The 19,177-nt window shown below is 32.4% G+C and overlaps 1 protein-coding gene across 17 annotated transcripts in view; it reads left to right on the top strand.

Moving 5' to 3' along the window:
* The window catches only part of scrib (scribble planar cell polarity protein), a 327,417-nt gene that overhangs the window by 285,276 nt on the left and 22,964 nt on the right, over window positions 1-19,177 (top strand). For all 17 annotated transcript variants that reach the window (XM_088256718.1, XM_088256722.1, XM_088256716.1 and 14 more), the window contains 3 exons: window positions 229-333; window positions 2,983-3,069; window positions 4,192-4,332. In XM_088256718.1, the coding sequence (XP_088112844.1) occupies window positions 229-333; window positions 2,983-3,069; window positions 4,192-4,332 (333 nt within the window). The remainder of the gene's footprint in view (window positions 1-228; window positions 334-2,982; window positions 3,070-4,191; window positions 4,333-19,177) is intronic.

Genomic DNA, 19,177 nt, shown 5'->3' with positions numbered 1-19,177 from the left:
TCAATAGATGTAGCAATACTAACACACGTAGCGACAGTGGGATAGCATTCTATATAGCGCTGCTAATTCCATTTTTGACAGTTGCGCAGATGAGTTTGCATTTGGTCCACCCTCACCCTCACTAGTGGCTAGACTCGGCCCAGCCTCACGCCCGGTCCACGGCACCTTGCGCTTTGCGGGCACCGCGTAGTGTCTAGTTTGGCTTGCCCTAATGCGGTGGTATTTCAGGGCGGCAGCGAGAGCGGCGTCAGCGGGTCGGTGAGCGGCTCCTTGTCCCAGTCTGTCTCGAGCCTGGACAGGGAAGATCCCGAATCGGAGCAGATCAAGATCCAGGTTTGTACGGCGCACGGCTTTAACCTAGACGGCCTTATTTCCACATTCACCACATTTGTGCATTCATGACCTGATGATGGAATGATATTCTGAAACAAAATAGTGTTTTTTAAAGTGGTATTACACAAAGTGAACGATGAATGATAAGCAGAGTGTTATATTACCATACCAGAAAGTTAATAATGCTTGTTATATTCAAATAATAGATTTTAATATGCCTTGTGGGATTTGTCTATAGTCGCATGTAGCGTCTGTGTATTGTCTATGGTTCCGGTACTAGGTTAAGAAGTCTGCGTTTAGATAGAGACATCTGTGATCTGAGTGAGAAAATGATGTTTGAACATCAAGGATTACCGAGGATTCTCAATGTCAAGAACAGAAATTAACCAGATCTCGAGAATCCTTCATTTGAACCTTCGTTGTTAAAATTTACAATGTAGAGATGGATGTCCTGAATCAAAACACAGTATCTAGCAAAAAACAACATAACATATACGACGTCATGAAAATGAATAATCATTTTTCAGGCGTCTTAAAATAATTTCGATAGGATTTTGAATAAAAAATTTGAAAGACATCCTTCTTTTTTTAACGTATGAATCAATCTTATCATCACAACAAAATAGTCTTGTGGTCATGATTCGATTGCTTTCTTTTACAGAGGTGTAAACGACAGGACCTTAACCCTTTGACTACCAAAATCCGATATATCAGCTTCGGTAGACAAATACCGGATCCGTCAGATCTGACATTACGATTTATAAAAATACCAGATACATTTCCTTCAGGGTTATGAAATAAATTTCGATTCACTTTTTTTTAAATAAGTTAAAAAAACTAACTAAACCAACTAACCATCACGCCGCTTCCCCGCAGGGGTAGGCAGAGAGAATAGAGCGCCACACCACTCTGTCCTTGCAAAGATTCTTCGCCTCTTCCACGTTCATGCATCTCCTCATACATACCCGCCGATTGTTACGACTCCTAACCTGACCACTTTCAAGTATTTGGCATACCTGATCGTGCCATGTTTTTCTCGTGTTAAATAAGCTATACATTGAAATTTAAAATTTAATGATTATTCATATCTTACAATTAGTTATAATATTATAAAAATTGAAGTTACAAAAATACTTAAAGAGAAACGAGAAAAACATAGTAGGTACATACAATTAAAAAAAAATCAATTCAAACCCTTACCGCACCCCAATGGTGCCAAGGGCACTGCATTATATAAACACAGTGTTATCTTGATCGTTAACACACGAAGGAAAGGTGATCGGCCCTCCGCTTCAGGTACCAGTCTAGGGTAATATATTATGTATTGAATAAATAGATAATACATACTACATACAGTAAATAGGACATACAGAAAAACCAATTTTGTTTCCGAGAAAAGTAAATTGTATAAAACTGTGATATTATTCAAATAGATTCATTTTACGTGTCAGGGTTAATGCAAATTTGCGTGTCGCAACATGCAATAAATTCATACAAATATAAAACATATATTGCTAACTAAAAAAATATATTATTTTTTGACATCTCATCAAAGATGAAGAAGAATATGGAAGTCTGGGCATTTACGGGGCTATCTATCTTCTATCTCACCAATAGATGTCTCTAGTGAAGTTCTAGTGTTTCAAGAACAAGGTTTCTAAATTGGTTCATATATATAGAACTTCCAAGAATTTGAGTAGTGTGGTTGTCAATAATGGGTAGAATTGGTGAATGTTACACGTGTGTAAAGTGATCCCTTAAACCAGCCTTTGACGGTCGTCAGCCCTGTAAATGCCCAGACATCCATATTCTTCTTCATCTTTGATGAGATGTCAAAAAATAATATGAAAATAACTCCTGTAATTGGAGATAATCCAGATTTTGTGAACAAGCATTTGGACACACTCAAAATGTACATATATTTTTATAAATTGGTCAATTACTCACACCCCTGCTCTATTTGTTTCAATACCGGATGACGTCAATAAAGTCGGCAAGTTATTTGATTTTCCGTTTAATACGCACGGTGTAAAAGGAGATGGATACTAAGCGAGCAGCATTTACTTGTCAATTGATTTAGAATAAGGTTGCATACAGTAAGTAAATATCTAAAAATATTTTTTTTCAAACAATGGTTATAAATGCGATCCCTCAGACGAATGTGTGGCAAAACGATGTTTGATAGATGTTCGAATGATGAAATAAGGAAAGAATGCAAGGCTGAGATAAGTATTATCGATAAAATTAAGAAAGGTGTGTTGAGATGGTTTGGACGTGTGGAACGTATGAGTGAGGAAAGAACGGTAAACAAATTTATGTGGCCAATATAGTTGGAAAAAGAAGCCGAGGAAGATCGAGGAAAACCTGGCACAATCAGGTATGTCAAATACTCGAAAGCGGCCGGGTCAGGAGTCGTAATAATCGTCGGGTGTGTATGAGGACATGCATGAATGTAGAAGAGGCGAAGAATGTTTGCAAAGATAGAGTGGTGTGGCGTTCGATTCTCTCTGCCTACCCCTGCGGAGAATCGGCGTGATTGTTAGTTATGGTTATAAATTATCAAATAAATTTTATTTTTGAATTATTTGTTTATAAATGATTATTAAAATAATAATCAGTTTAGTTGATTAATATTTATGAAATTCACAGGAGCAAGAAATGCAACGAGAACTGGTTGAATGGGAACAAGAGAGGCAGTTGGCGGAGATATCGAGGGAGAAGTCCACACCAGAAAAGGTATTGATTGAGATGCTGATGCAAACAAACTTCAGAATTCTTAGAATTTTTTTAAAATTTCACTCCGTTAATGTCAACACATTTCTATCGGATATTTTTCTTGATTCTGGGTATTTACAGGGCTTATGACCTGTCACAGGCTGGTTAAGTGATCACTTTACACATGTGCAACATTCACCATTCTACTCATAATTGACAACCACCCTAGTCAAATTTTCGGAACTCTTTCGTATATCATTAATCTCATGGTAATGTATGTGTGAGTTCTCTAGAGCCACCTATGGTTGGATTGGTAAAGCTTTTATTTAGCAGAGACCCTTTTATTTGGATGTACGCCAGATCCTAACTGGGTTATTTTACATACTGGAAAAAACCTGAAAATGTGATTTTCAATTTCTTTATGCAGCTTATAATTTTACCAGATTATTTTATTCTCAACATTTTGAGTGTGCCCAAATATTTGTTGAGAAATCTGGCTTTCTCCACTAATGGGTTATTTTTACCAAAGTGGAGAAACCTAGATTTGTGAACATGTGTTTGGACACACTCAAAATGTTGTGAATTTCAGCTGGTTATTTCTATTGTAATAAATTTTAGCTGGTTATTTCTTATTTCTATTGCACTAAATTTTAGCTGGTTATTTCTCATTTTAATTGTACTAAATTTTAGCTTTATAATTTATATTTGAAGCACTAACTTTGTGATTTTCCATTTTATAATTAAAATATAACTTTGTTTTAAAATCACTATAAATTTATAGTGATTTCAAAACAAAGTTACATTTTAATTATAGATTTCAGCTGGTTATTTATTATTTCTATTGTACTAATTTTTAGCTGGTTATTTCTTATTTTTATTGAACTAAATTTTAGCTTATAATTTATATTTGAAGCACTAACTTTGTGATTTTCCATTTTATAACTAAAATGTAACTTTCTTTTAAAATCACTTTAAATTTATAGTGATTTTAAAATAATTTGTATTTTAATTATAAATTTTAGCTGGTAATTTCTTATTTCTATTGTACTAAATTTTAGCTGGATATTTCTCATTTCTATTGTACTAAATTTAGGCTAGTTATTTCTCATTTCTATCATGCTAATGTGTTTGGATGACCTGCAGGTGCTGGATATAGTGAGAGCGGCGGAGAGCATCGCCCTCGATGTGCCCCCCAAGTCCCCGGAGCCCCAGCAGAAGACCACCACCGTGGTCATGAGCAAGCACACCCTCCTGCCCAACACTGCGCCCGCGCCGCAGCACCCGGTAAGTCCGCCTCCGCCCTTCAGCTTCCGACACCCCTGAACTAAAAGATGTCATCATCGTCATTCAACTGCATATGGTGAAATTCACTCTTGTTAAGAACTGGAATAAAGTAAAACTTTCAATAAATTGAAACTAAAATTATATATTAAAAATTCGCAATACAAATGTGGAGGTCCTCATCAAAAAGCTACATTTCCAATAATGCACAAAAAATATTTTTTTTATTTAAATTTAAATTTATTTAAATCACAATTTATACATATTTAGAACTTTTTTTTTTTGCAGAGACCCACCAAGCCACCTTGTGTGTCTTGTCGGTGGAGTTTTTTTAATACATTTTTTATTGTTTTTAACAATTTTAACCTAATATAGACACAAAAAAGAGAAAAAAATTAAGAATATAAACATTTTACAATTTTCATAAAATTAACTCTTGATCCATTTACCCATTTCTTTATTTTGCCTTTGTTCCATATTTTATTTTGACCTCTAACATCCGTCGGCAACAAATTAAAAATGTTCGGAACGATATATTGCAGTGTTCGGCTCCCATATTTATTGTTAATTCTTGACAATAATTTAAATGCAAATCTGTTCTGTTTACTGTATTCTATCGAAATCTTGATTAAAGTTGCGACAAAACGTGACCGATCCTGTGTTAAACCAATATGAAATCATTAAATCGCACCAAGCGTAACAATTTTACAAGCTAGAATTTCTGATTACTTAAAATCATTTATAATGGAAATGTAACGTTTTGGTGAGGACCTCCACAAATGCACATATCTACTCTAAAAAAATTTAAAATTGACAGAGCTACTTCATTCATTAATTGATTCGGCAGTCACTTTGTGGTAAAATCTGTCCATTTTTAAAGTAAATTTTATTTGGTAAATACCACTATTTCTTCAAATCCAATGTGACACGTGTTTTGTTGCATTCCGCATCATACGGTGTTTGAAAATTATGTGGAATGCATCGATACACGTGTCACAATAGATTTTAAGAAATAGTGGTGTTTGATAAGTAAAACGCAAATTAAACATGGAGAGCTACTACTGTTTGAATTTACTTCCAATTTGCAATATGTCTGCTATGTAATATGTACTTCTATATGTGCATGAACATTAAGACATTACTGCATTCAAAATACAGGGTTCAAAATATTCTAATTCACGGGGTTATTGACGTTACCGTAAGTTCCTCTGAGAATATTACAATTTTTCACTCTAATATTTATTTAATATCATCATGGAATGATACTTGAAGCGCAGATCTGATCATCTTGCCTTCATGTAACTAACTATGGAGTGCCCTATGCACCATTGGCTGCAGATAAGGATTATTAGATTGTTAAAATACAAAGATACCTGTATTAATTGTTGATTTGATTAATATACTGCTGGATCATTACCCAATACAAAACCATTTTTTCTGCTGCTTTGTGCATTTTCAAAGCTACATATTTCTATCTTAAAATTTTACCAAATGCAGTTGAATGATTTTTCTTTGATACTGAAGAATGATTATTGATTTTTTTCTTATTCTTATGGTGGCAGCCTCTTTGCACCCAACCTTTATAATACGTCTTCTTAATCTTTATACTTCAGTTTCAATGAAAATATACAAGTGTATGTACGTAGATTAGGTAGGATTAACAACATTTTGATGTGGTTTGTGGAAAGTCCTAGTTGGTATGATAAAAGTACTGGAATTAATATTGAATTCTTGATCTAGCCGTAAAATAGTGAAGTATTCAAGTAATGAATATGTGAGGTTATTTTAATGTCTCTCCGTTAATGTTTACACGCTTCTATTGGATATTTTTTCTTGATAATTAAAATAAAAACTTGAAGCAAGTTTACATATATGTTTGTAAATTTGCCGTATCTTAAAAACCACTCAACGCATTGTTTGCAGGAATCGCTTGAAAGAGTCTTTAACATGTTGTTCGTAGAGAGCGGGAAACGCTTATAAGCGTTCTATTTGCTTACTATGTATTGGTAAAGCGCGATGCACAAAAAACATTGTACAGATCGGAATTGAGTTTGTGGTTACTTTTGCTTAGTATACGACCCTAATTATTTTACTAATTAGGGTCGGGGTTGATGAAAAAATCGCCCAACAACAATGTGTTAATATATAAAATATTAGTGGCTATTTTTTATTTCTTTGGTATAATCTATATCGTGGTAATAATTCACCGCGTGTTTTATTTGAACTGAAATATTTTAATTCTAAAATTATAAATGGTTTGTACCTTTCCGAAATTACACCATACCTTTTTATGATTAACATCATATTAATTCTTTACAAAAGGTAACGTTTTAACTGCATTGTGTAGATAAGTTAAACTTTTTTTAAATTAAAGTTTTACTTAGTAAATACCACTATTTCTTAAAATCTATTGTGACACGTGTTTCGATGCATTCCGTATCATTTTTAAAAAGCATACCGTGTTTGAAAATGATGTGGAAAGCATCGAAACATGTGTCACAATAGACTTTAAGAAATAGTGGTATTTATCAAGTAAAACTTAAATTGAAAAAGAGTATAATTTTATTTCTTTGCATCATTTTGAAACCTTTTTAGTATGATTCACGGTTGTCGTTGAATCCGGCGTTTAGTGTTAACTAAAATCAAACAATGTTACATTATGTTTTGCTTATTCGAAGGCTTCGTTTTTTATATATCGATGCTCGGTCAATTGATAACCATCGGTTATCAGTAATGTATAATTTACCTACATTAACGGAGATGACATGAATGTAACCCTTACATATAGCTAGCCCCCAAATGAGATGACATTTCAGTGTGCGTACTATCTACATTGTGAGAGTATTATGACTTGACCACACACCGCATGTGCATGACACAAACACACAAAAACAAAACTCTCGCTTTGCATGACGATCATCAAGTATGCATCCCCCAATTGTATATGTGCAATTAGTCAATGTAGCTCCAATGTACGGGAGTCACAGCGTAATTCATAATGTTTTTTCAACTTTATTTTTTATATCAGACACTGGATTATTCACCCTATGGGCGCTTATCCACTACCCGGAATTTTACCGTCCGGCAGTCCGGTTTTGAAAAATGAAAGCAACTACGACAGTTTAGCGTAATCGAACTTACGCGCAACGTGTTCACGGACCGATCAAGAGCTCCGATACAAAGAAAGATGGACAAAAGCACAAGCCAATCATCGTTTTAAAACGCTAACTGATGTGCTGGACGGTAAAATACCGTGTAATTCCGTGTAGTGGACAAACGCCCTATGGATATGTCATTATTATAGGTCTCATGGTTTTTTTTAAAAGGAATAACCCGCAAAGCGTCTATTTTAGATGCTTGTCTGCAAGTAGGATAGTAAGGATAGGGAAGATAAATGTGAAAAATACATCACAAACACCCAGAACAATTGAAAATAAATCTTTCTTGAATTTATTTTGTAATTGGCGGGAATCGAACCCGCGACGCTAGTTTCGCAGTCGAGCGTCTACCCAACTACGCCACGGCGTCTGTCATGCGGCGCATGTTGATATATATAAATAGAAATTTATCATTCTTTTTTTAATAAGAAAAAAGATGGAAGTCTGAGCATCCCAGGACTTGCGACCTGGCATTTGGCTGGCTTATGCAATCACTTTGTACACTTCGCTCACTCCTTTCAAGAACGTCATAAATCAAAAATTGTCAATTTTCAGTTGCGCATGTTTTCGGAATGCCTAGAAAATGTACTATATCCCAGCAAAAGAGGCATATTTTTAACTTAATATTTACCCGCTACAGGGCAGAAAGTGTTGTTTTTGCATTTTGAAGAAAAGGTATTGTTCAATTATTTTTTTAAATAAACTAAATATTTTTCAAATGGAGAACAAACTTTCAGGTTTTACCGTAAAAGATCTGTTGCACGGTAAAAAGTTCAATAATTGGCTTGATATTTATTTTTAATACATTGTATTATATTTTTAAACATTAAAAACGTTCTCCTGAAAAATCAAGTTTTTTGATTTATGACGTTCTTGAAAGGAGTGAGCGACTTGTGTAATGTTAGTAACGAACTGCCGGAAAAGAATGGTTAACGTTGCTAAGGCTTCCTTTTTCATATGTAAAGAACAATAGATGTTTCATATCAAGTTGAGGCACCTATGATACCTAGCCAGGGTTGATTTTCCCATAGTTGAAAAAACATTTAAATTTACACCTGATTTTGAGCTAAAATGACTAAACTGTAGATCATTACTTTATTGTTTGCAGTTATATTATGTTTTGAAATGATTTGCACTCCATGTTTGCTTTTCCAAACGCCATCTTGTCTGATGCTATGATGTGTTCATATATATTTGTAAAGTATGAATATTGTATTTTATTACTACATATTTTCCTTACGATTGAGTTTGATTGTGTGGTGCATCATAATTTATACTGATGATTTTAATCCGTAATTCTTTTCTAGGGAAATACTTCTGTAATTTATATACGATATTTTTTTTAATCGTTTTTAAAAAGGATCATATTTACTATTGAAAAAGTGTTCTATAAAAATATAATCGTCAATTAAAAATTCTATTTTTCTCAAATTTAAATAATTTAAAAAAAAACATGAATACCTCTCTCTATAGTGTAGTGACTAGCGCATTTGGCTAGCGTGCTGGAGGTTCTGAATTCAATTCCCGGGGGTGTCAAAATAAATATGAATGAAATGTAATTTTTTATTCGATTTCACCCTGGACTGCTCTTTCAACCTCAGGACTGATTATTGTCTCTTTGTGTGATCAATATAACACTACGTTGATATGATGCAGTGCCTTATGCACCATTGGGTGCAGATAAGGGTTAAAAGGAGTAAGAAAATGATGAATATAAAATCACATTGCTAATGGATTTTATATAAAAAATGGTGCACCATATTATCTTTCTCTATAAAAAAAAATTGTAATGAAATATGACGTGTCATTTATGATAACCTCTTTTTTTCATCAGTGTGTCATGATTGCCACAAGGACATGTAACATATTTTAGCTGGACGAGCAATTCATCACCTCTCTGCAATCTTTTGCAAATGGAAATCTTTATTTTCGATGTACGTCCCATATTTGAAGTAAAGATTTGTTTTCGTAAAAAACGATATATGAGATCCGATAGGAGGGTTGCTCTTTTCAGCGAAAATGGGTAATTTGCTCTTGCTGTATTCACTGATACACATTTTTTTACCCATAAGAACTATAAATTAGTGCATCCAATTGACGTTTCATTGAAAATTTCGAATGTATTTAAAACACTGGTCATACTTAATCTAAGAATAGATTTTAACTAAAAATTGAAGTATTAGGATGACTTAATAATTTCTGTGGTTGTATATTGACTTTACCCTGTTCAAGGATACATATTGTCTTTATGATATAATATATAATATATTGTATTGCCAGTGTATAATAAATTTTTACTTTTTCTTTTTTTACAAAACTGTTAGTAATTTTAGTATATAACCACCCACCGGGAAATGGTTATGTACTAAGAATACATTTTTGTTAAACAAAGAAGTGAAAATTTCTAACTACATAGTCAATACTATAATTATTAAAAATATTTAAAAAATTAATTTTTACTCAATAGTTTTAATAGGAAATTCTTTTCGTTTGTATAGCTTCTATTTCGACTTTTTATCCTGTATGTAATCTAAGGATATATGCCTTTTTATCAAGACAGAGTTAAGCTGAAAAATCCAAATATAATAAACGTCTCTTCAAGCTTTTGTTTCAACGTATTTAATATCTGCTTTTTTCCAAGTTCCATCTCATATTTTTTTCTGATAAATTAATTACTACGATAATCAAGTACCCATTACTTTTAAAATACAATCACATTGTACATTTTTCTCCATAGATATTTTCGTGTACTGTTGAAAAAATCTTTGATTGTCTCCTGTGTCATGTCATTCAATAGGGTCTTTTCAAATTTATTTGTTTTTTATTTAAATATTCAAAAAAATAATAATTTAAAGATAATTTTATTCATCCTTATAACCAAAATAATTAATGGCGAATATCACACAATGTATAAGGTAACATTAAGACCAGTCAGTGACAAGTTGTAAGTTCTGTAAATGCCCAGAATTCATCTCAACAACTTCTTCATCTCTGTTGAGTTATCAGTAAAAATACCGGTAACATGCTTTAACTTGTGACAGGTGAAGACATGATTTTTTAAATATGATTTTTTACCGCAGTGGCAGCGCTTTCTATTGAACGTAACAGCAACACAAGCAATTCTAAACTTTTCTCATGGCAGACAGCGTGCTTCTTGGTGGCTGTTAAAATATTGTATACCCACAAGCATTGTGAAATTAGACATATTAGAAACGTGTGCTATCTCTTTTCTTTCTTTTCCATTTGACCAGACTACTTTCGAGCCACGGCAACACATAGCTGGGTTCAGTTAGTAACAAATAAAAGATGTCAAAAAGATGTCAATTGCACTGAAACTCAAAAATCAGGTTAAAAATTCCTTAGCGACTATCTAAAATTTGTTTATCACATTTTTTATTTATTTTATTTTTGGTTTATTTTTTTCGTAAGACTCGTACAGTTGATACATTGAGAATCGTTTTATGAAAAGACCCTATTCAACTAGTGAACCTGTCAATATAATAGTATCTTACGAATCCTGTAAAATCCTCTCTAAATATGAAATTCATTTGTCAAATTGGACCTTCATTAGTATTTTGTCTATAATTTAATTGTTGGACATACCATATTTTACGGACTATAAAACGCTACGGACTAAAGGACGCTCCTTAATGTAAAAGCAATTTAAAAAAATTAGAAAATTAGTTTTATTTTTATTATTAAGTTGCAAAGCCAGACTAAATAAAATACTATTATTTTAAAGAACAAGACTGACCTTTAAAATCACTAAAATCATTATCTGAACTTCTCTCTTCAAATCCTTGCTGGAGTAGGGGGTGTATTCACCTCAGAAAATATTACATTACACAATTATAGTGTGTTTCTATGTAGTACAAATACATGTGTAGTGTAGTGTGGTGGACTACATTTTTTATTGTGATTCCCATCACTACAATGTTGCCAGATAGAGATAAGTTTTCCGCAGTATCGAATATATGTACAATTTTAAAACTGGCCGGAATTTTAAATCAAACACTGGACATTTCTATATTATCTTTGAGTATAAGACCCGCCTAAATTTTGGAGGCAACTTTTTAAAAGAAAAACGTGTGTATTAAAGTCCGTAAAATATGGTAGTTGTGTTAAGGATATGAATAGAAAAGCATGGAACTTAGAAAACTCTATGTGAATGTATGGTGCAGATATTCTCTATTCTGTGCATTGAAGCTTTGCGCAGAACAGGGCTGCGTGCATTGCTAAATGATAGCCGTTAAACCGCTGCATGGATGTTGTCAAGTGATATTAAATGTGCCAATCTCAATTTGTAAACAGTGTCAAGTAATCTAGGTTTACTAGTGTTATTATATCATGTCTAGGAACTGTATACATCGTCATTTGGTATAATGCTACTCAACGAAGCAACTATTTCTCTTCTGTATGCAAAAATATAGTTTTACACGACTTTTTATCTTGCTAGAATCGTCAAAATTGTATACAACTACTTCTACTACTATGATGCCTCGCATAACATACTTAATTTGTTCCAGGAGCAATTTCATTATATAAAAAGTGTTTTCATAGCAAAGATATTCATTCTGTATCATAAAATATGGTACTGTAACATGAAAAAGACACTCACATTTATTTTGATTTTTTACTCAGACTCAGATTTAGGAGTCTACTGAAGCTTGCAGGGTCTTGCTTTTTGGCTGCTGGCTTCTTGAAAAACCTTTCCAAGGTTGTCTGTTTCTCTCTCTTGTTCAACACCTGCCGGAAATAATGTGCAAGGGTGTCATTGTAGAGATGGTTGATCCTGTTGGCCTCAGCTGATTTTGGATAGTGAGTGTTGGTAAACTCCTGAATCTTTTTCCATTTGACCAGGATGTCCTCCATGGCAGCCGTTGAGATTGATTGACTTTATTGCCCCTCTTCGTTGTAAGATAAAGCTTTGCTTTGAGCTTCATCATGTTACTGGATTAGAAGTGCTTGGAGCTGTGCAGTTGTCAGTTCTTCTTGGTGTTCTTCAATAAGCACCTCTACATCCACGTTGATATGTTGTATGTTAGTGCAAATGCATTGGCTGTATGCGACCTTGGAGCATTCGAGCGGCAACATAAAATACGATACAGTCCATTGTATGAAGCGTGGTTCGTTGCGTGAGTAGCATAATGTAACAGAAAATTTGTTGTGCGCAGTGTTTGTTATGTGAGGCATCACTGTAATATGATTATGGTTCAATTGTACTGAAAAGTAGAAAAAGGACCATAAATTAAAAATTTTAAAAATTTGTCCGCCTCTGTAGTGTAATGGTCAGCACGCTCGGCTACCGTTCTGGAGGTCCCGGGTTCGATTCCCAGGGGGGTCAAATAAATATAAGTGATTTTTTCACTGTAATATTTATTCAATTTTACCCTGGACTGGTACCTGAAGCGGAGGGCTGATCACCTTTCCTTCGTGTGTAAACGATCAAGATAACACTGTGTTCATATGAAGCAGTGCCCTATGCACCATTGGGGTGCGGAGGGTTTTATTATTATTATATTAAATTAAAAATATTAAGAAATAATACTTAATTTAGTTGCCGTCATAGAGGCTGCACTCAAGCAATTTGCCAAACCATGCATGCCGCCTTTACGGCGACACTCCAGTGCTAAGGATTGAGAAAAAAATACAGAAATGTGGATGGTATTTTTAGTTTATTTTTTAAATACAAAGATCACCATTTAAAATATTACCTTCGTTGTCATTAAGAAAACTAAAAGAAAAACTAAGATAATTTGTTAGATCATTAGTAAACCTAGATTATTTTAATTTGTGTATCAAACATAATTTCTTAAATACAGTTATATATTGGAAAATTACGATTTATTCAAAATAAATGCAATTCTTTACAAACTGCACTTATATGATGCATTAATGCTATATTATTTCTTTAATAAATTCAAAGGCAGCTCATTCATTCACTTTTTATCAGTTAAAGATTTCGTATTGTGTATAATTAAAATTTTCTATAATTAAACTAAAATTTGAAATGAATGTGTATTAATTTTTAAAATTACTCTAGTCTTGCCATTTAAATATTTTGCGTATTTTTTTACGCAAAAATTTAAAGAAGAAAAATAAATTTACTATATTAACTTCTATTTTGAACAGAATAAAAATATTCATGTAGTTTTTTTCTCTTTTTATCTGAAATACATCAAAATATATATTGAATGATGCCTAATAGTAATGTATGTATCAAAAATAAATATTTTAATTGTTGATGTGCATTATATGAGACAAAATCTTTATTCAGAAGGTGAATCTAGTATTCTCACCAATATTTGGGCGTATTATAAAGATTGTTAAGTTTTGAATTTCTTTAAATCTGACTTTAATCATTAAACATTCCAATATTGCCTCTTACACAAATGACCATTATGATGTAAATGAATAATCCACCTTTGAAATGGTCATATTTGGTATTATTAGACTGTATTTAAGAAATTAAGAATACCCGGCATATTATGCTTTAAAAAAATCCAAATATGTTTATTTGTAAATGTTTCCAGAACAATTCCGAAGTTACGAACCAAGAAGATAAGCCTTAAAGTACGCAAGCGACGGAGTTTGTGATATATTATTTAACGCAGATATTATTGATCTTTATTTAACCTGTTAACCGGGGAGTTCACTTTTTAATTACGTAACATACAACGCTTTCGCTAAGACGTGTCAGTACGTCACGTCCGGTGGACGTAATTTCATATATTTTATTTAAGCTTAAATTAATGAAAATACTATGAAATATATATTTTTCGTTTATTTATATTTAAATCACAAAAGAAAATACAAAATTCAAAACAAATAGAAAAAAATACCAACGAAAAAATCAAGTAAAAATATAAGTAAATAATATATAATACGTAATGAATATTGTAAGTTAAAAAATAAACTTTTTCTTCTAATAATAAATCAATATTTTATTGTTTATTATTGAAATGCTTTATTTACTTCTATAATGAGTGAAAAAATGCTTTATTTAATATATATATAATACAAAAATACGTTGGTAAGTGTAAAGTATGTAACTCTCACTGCTCACCCAGAACACGTCCACCACTCTCAATAGCGAAATGATGCTGATTCCTTCCGTGTCTTAAATTCTTTGTGGAGACATGTATGGATGACTAATTACCCTTTTTGTTGGAAAATATAGGTCCTGCCCATTCCAGGGTGCAACATATATTTCAAGCACGTATGTCCTTTTGACGTATTTATACGTCCTGCCCGGCTAACAGGTTAAGAGATTTGTACATATTATTATCGTAATAATATGATTATTGTGTTCATTAATCAAGTTATGTAAAAAAATATGTGTTTAAGAAATCTTTTAATACCTTAAACCAGATTTTTTACTCATTAGTACGTATCGATTATATATTTGACGTTGATTGATGTCGGATCTTACTATGATAAAAATGACATGATTTTTTTTTGTATGGACAAACTAAATATCTATGCAGTTAATTTTTCTAAATGACATTCGATTGTATGGCCGCAATTCCATAATTGATGTGAAATCATGCACATTTTACATTTATTTCCTCAGGATAACAGTTCCTAACTCTGAGCAGAGCCTTCTATATTAAATCCAAACACATCTAGATTTGACAAATTTTAATTGCCTATTATCGGTAAACCAGGTATTGAAATATTCCTTAATACGTGGTATATTCAGTTATTCTGTAAAGGTACAGTCGTCCCTCTGTGTTCACGGACGTTACATTCCAAGAAATGGTTACAAATAACATAAATGCAAAATTTATACTTCTTCTGGCTAGCGAAGCACCTTTCACAAATCGGTCACTCCTTTCAACAATGTTATATCAAAAAACTTGATTTTTCAGGAGATCGTTTTTAAAGTTTAAGAGTATAATAAAATGTATTAAAAATAAATATCAAGCCACTTATAGAACTTTTTACTGTGCAACAGATCTTTTTAGTTAAAACCTGAAGATTTTTTCTCCATTTTAAAAATATTTAGTTTATTTAAAAAAATAGTTAAACAAAACATTTTCTTCAAAATGCAAGAACAACACTTTCTGCCCTGTAGCGGGTAAATATTAAGTTAAATATATGCCGCTTTTGCTGAGATATAGTACATTTTCTGGGCATTCCGAAAACATACGCAACTGAAAATTGTCGATTTTTGATATATAACGTTGTTGAAAGGAGTGAGCGAAATGTAAAATCCAGGGATTTTGGAAATATTTCATTAGAAGAAGCATTTAACTGATTATTTTTTACACCAAGGATTCTTCTACCTCTGTGCGTGTCATATCGGGTCCCCCTAACGTCAACTATCACTTGTCCTTGTCTCGGGCAGCTCTAAACTGCGCCTCGACACTTCTGATTCCCGTCCAATCTCGTATATTTCAGAAACATGAAGGATACATTTCACAATTTCCATTTTAAAAAAACTGAACATTATAGAAAAATTGGATACATGTTAAAAACAAAATTCAGTGCATTTCAATTGAATTGTTTTTGTTTTGTTTTGTTTCATATGGTAATACCATTTGAGAATATCCAAAACTGCAAATCATAACTCCGTGAATATTGAGGGATACTGTGTTATTTTGATCGAACTTTGTGTATATGTCACTGGATTTAGTATATCACAATTAAGTTTTTATCCTCTTTCTATAATATAATGATGAAACTGCAAATTGCAATTATAAAATTGCATTGATTATATGCTTACTCCTATAAAATTGGCCTCATCTGTCCTATTGTTGCGATTGACAACAAACCATGGGATTGTTTCAGCCTAAATAAATGAGGTTGTAAATCTTTTTTAAATGAGCTTACGTGTTTTGAACTACATTTAGCAGAAGTCTACACTGGTGACGTGTATTCATTTGCCGAATCCGAATATGTTTTCCAATGTGCCAACATTGCAATCGTACTTTATTTGGGAAATAGCTTAGTTTTTTTGCATTTCAATGAATTTTTCACTATATGTAGAGTTTTGAGGTCTATTTTAAAATTACTAGAATTAATAGTGTGCTAAGAGCTAATTTTTTCACATCTCGTTGTGTTTATTATTATAAGATTCACAAATTCAATAGACTCCCAGTCATCTAGGGTAATCTCTGTCAAAAAAACTAGTCTTCTTAGTAAAGATAGTAATCTAGTTTTATTTTTTAATCTACAACTTGGCTGAGCCAACTGACAATCTAAAATCGAATACTGTCCCGGTTAATCTGCAGCTTGGTTACTGTGACCCCATATAACCAGTTACTCTTTTAATCTGAAATGCGGCTCATGTGACCCAAGGTAATTTGCAGCTTGGCCAATGGCTTGGCTAATAGGTTACCTAGTTAATAATAATAATAATAATAATAATATTGGATGATTTATATAGCGCCATTTCCGTAAAAAGCTACCTCAAGGGCGCTTATACAGGTATGGATTATGATATGAAAATGATAATGAGAGAAAATTAAAAAAAATTATAAGTGAAAAATGACGTCGGCTGAGTCTGAAGGCAGGAAAGTGGAGCCGCCGTTTTGTTGCGCTTTCTTCTCGGTCTTCTTAGGCTGGAGCATGGCCAAAATGTTGGACAGGACGCCTCACTGTGTAATGGTAATGCCGGAGAGCAGCTTGTTAAGGTCCCGTCATTGTGGATATTAATCTGCAATGCGGCCCAATGTGACCCAAGGTAATTTGCAACTTGGCTTATGACTTACAAAGTAGTCGATGCACAATTCACAAGCCTGTCAATGTTACCCTCAATCATCGGGAGTCTATTGTATATTAATTATTTTATTATCTAAATGTATAAAGTGTAATTCTGACATTTCGTTCACTCCTTTCAAGAACGTCATAAATCAAAAAACTCGATTTTTCAGGAGAACATTTTTAAAGTTTAAAAATATAATACAATTTATTAAACATAAATATCAAGCCACTTGTAGAACTTTTTACTTTGCAACAGATCTTTTAAGGTAAAACCTGAAGGTTTTTTCTCCATTTGAAAAATATTTATTATATTTAAAAAAATAATTAAACAATACCTTTTCTTCAAAATGCGAAAACAACACTTTCTGCCCTGTAGCGGGTAAATATTAAGTTAAAAATGCGCCTCTTTTGCTGGGATATAGTACATTTTTCGGGTATTCCGAAAACATACACAACTGAAAATTGATGAATTTTGATTTATGACGTTCTTGAAAGGAGTGAGCGATTTATTAGACCTAAGGTTCTTGCAAAACTATTGTATTATACACGACCACATATATTGATGAGCGCTTAGCGCTAGAGAAAAATAATATATTATCTAAATGTATGAATATAAATTTTGCCATGAATTCGTCCCACGAATGAATAGAATTTGGCTCAGAACCAATGTAATAATTAATATGTATAAAACCAGTGTATAAACTATTTTTACGGATCGCTCTCGAGAATTATTATATATCTGTGATTACGTAGTGTCATTGTATTTGTAATCGAGTGTCAACAAATGTATATTGACCGTCTTTCTAAATTATTCCGTGTGAAATGTGACGATTGGGTGTATTTTGCACCAATCGCGCGTAATATAAGCTATTTTATCTCTAAATGTGGTCGATGTGGTATTCTTCTGTGTGTGAAATGTCTAAATGTTTTTACGGTAATAATCATTGTTGTTATAATGCTGAATGTTTACATACGGATATGAGATTAGAATTTAACTATATACTACACACAACATGATATCTACATGTTTATATATAGCCTTATTGTTTTCTCGTGTAATATCATCAGTTTATACGATAAACTAGCTATTTGAGTTTACTTCTAAACAAAAGATTTGTTGACTCTTTCCTGAAAATATACCGTAAATAGTTAAACTTACTATTTGAGTTTTATTTTTAAACAGAAGATTTGACTCTTTTCCGACAATATGCCGTAAATAGTAAAACTTGCTATTTGAGTTTTATTTTTAAACAGAAGATTTGACTCTTTTCCGACAATATGCCGTAAATAGTAAAACTTGCTTTTTGAGTTTTATTTTTAAACAGAAGATTTGACTCTTTTCCGACAATATGCCGTAAATAGTAAAACTTGCTATTTGAGTTTTATTTTTAAACAGAAGATTTGACTCTTTTCCGACAATATGCCGTAAATAGTAAAACTTGCTATTTGAGTTCTCCTTTTAAACAAAAGATTTGACTCTTTTCCGACAATATGCCGTAAATAATAAAACTTACTATTTGAGTTTTACTTTTAAACAAAAGATTTTGTTGACTCTTTCCCAACAATATGCTGTTAGTAGTAAAATCTCAAATATTTAAAGTTACTATGTGAGTTTCACTTTTAAACAAATATTTTTTAAACTCTTTCCCGGTAATATGTCGTAGACCTCCAAATCTTTTACAGATCATGCATGTATTTATTTTAAGCACATTGATTTGTTTTTTTTTTTGCTGATTTTACTGTGTAAATTTGAAATAGGTATTTAAGTTGTCAGCTAAAATAAATAGCTATTTAAACATTATGAATGTACATATTCAAATAAAAAAAACCACCAAAATGACTGAGAGAACTCACTATGGAAATATTATTTATATTCAAAGCACTTACTTTGTGGTCAAACATTTTAATTGATATTAGTAATGTTAGTAAATAACCACTCACCGACTACTTCTGTCTACCGGTTTCGAGACGTACCCGTCTCT

The sequence above is a fragment of the Brachycentrus maculatus genome, unplaced genomic scaffold (assembly GCF_059751285.1).
Source record: "Brachycentrus maculatus isolate JH-2025_06_01 unplaced genomic scaffold, ASM5975128v1 h1tg000065l, whole genome shotgun sequence".
Taxonomy (NCBI): Eukaryota; Metazoa; Arthropoda; class Insecta; order Trichoptera; family Brachycentridae; genus Brachycentrus; species Brachycentrus maculatus.
This window is presented reverse-complemented; position numbering and strand designations above follow the sequence as displayed.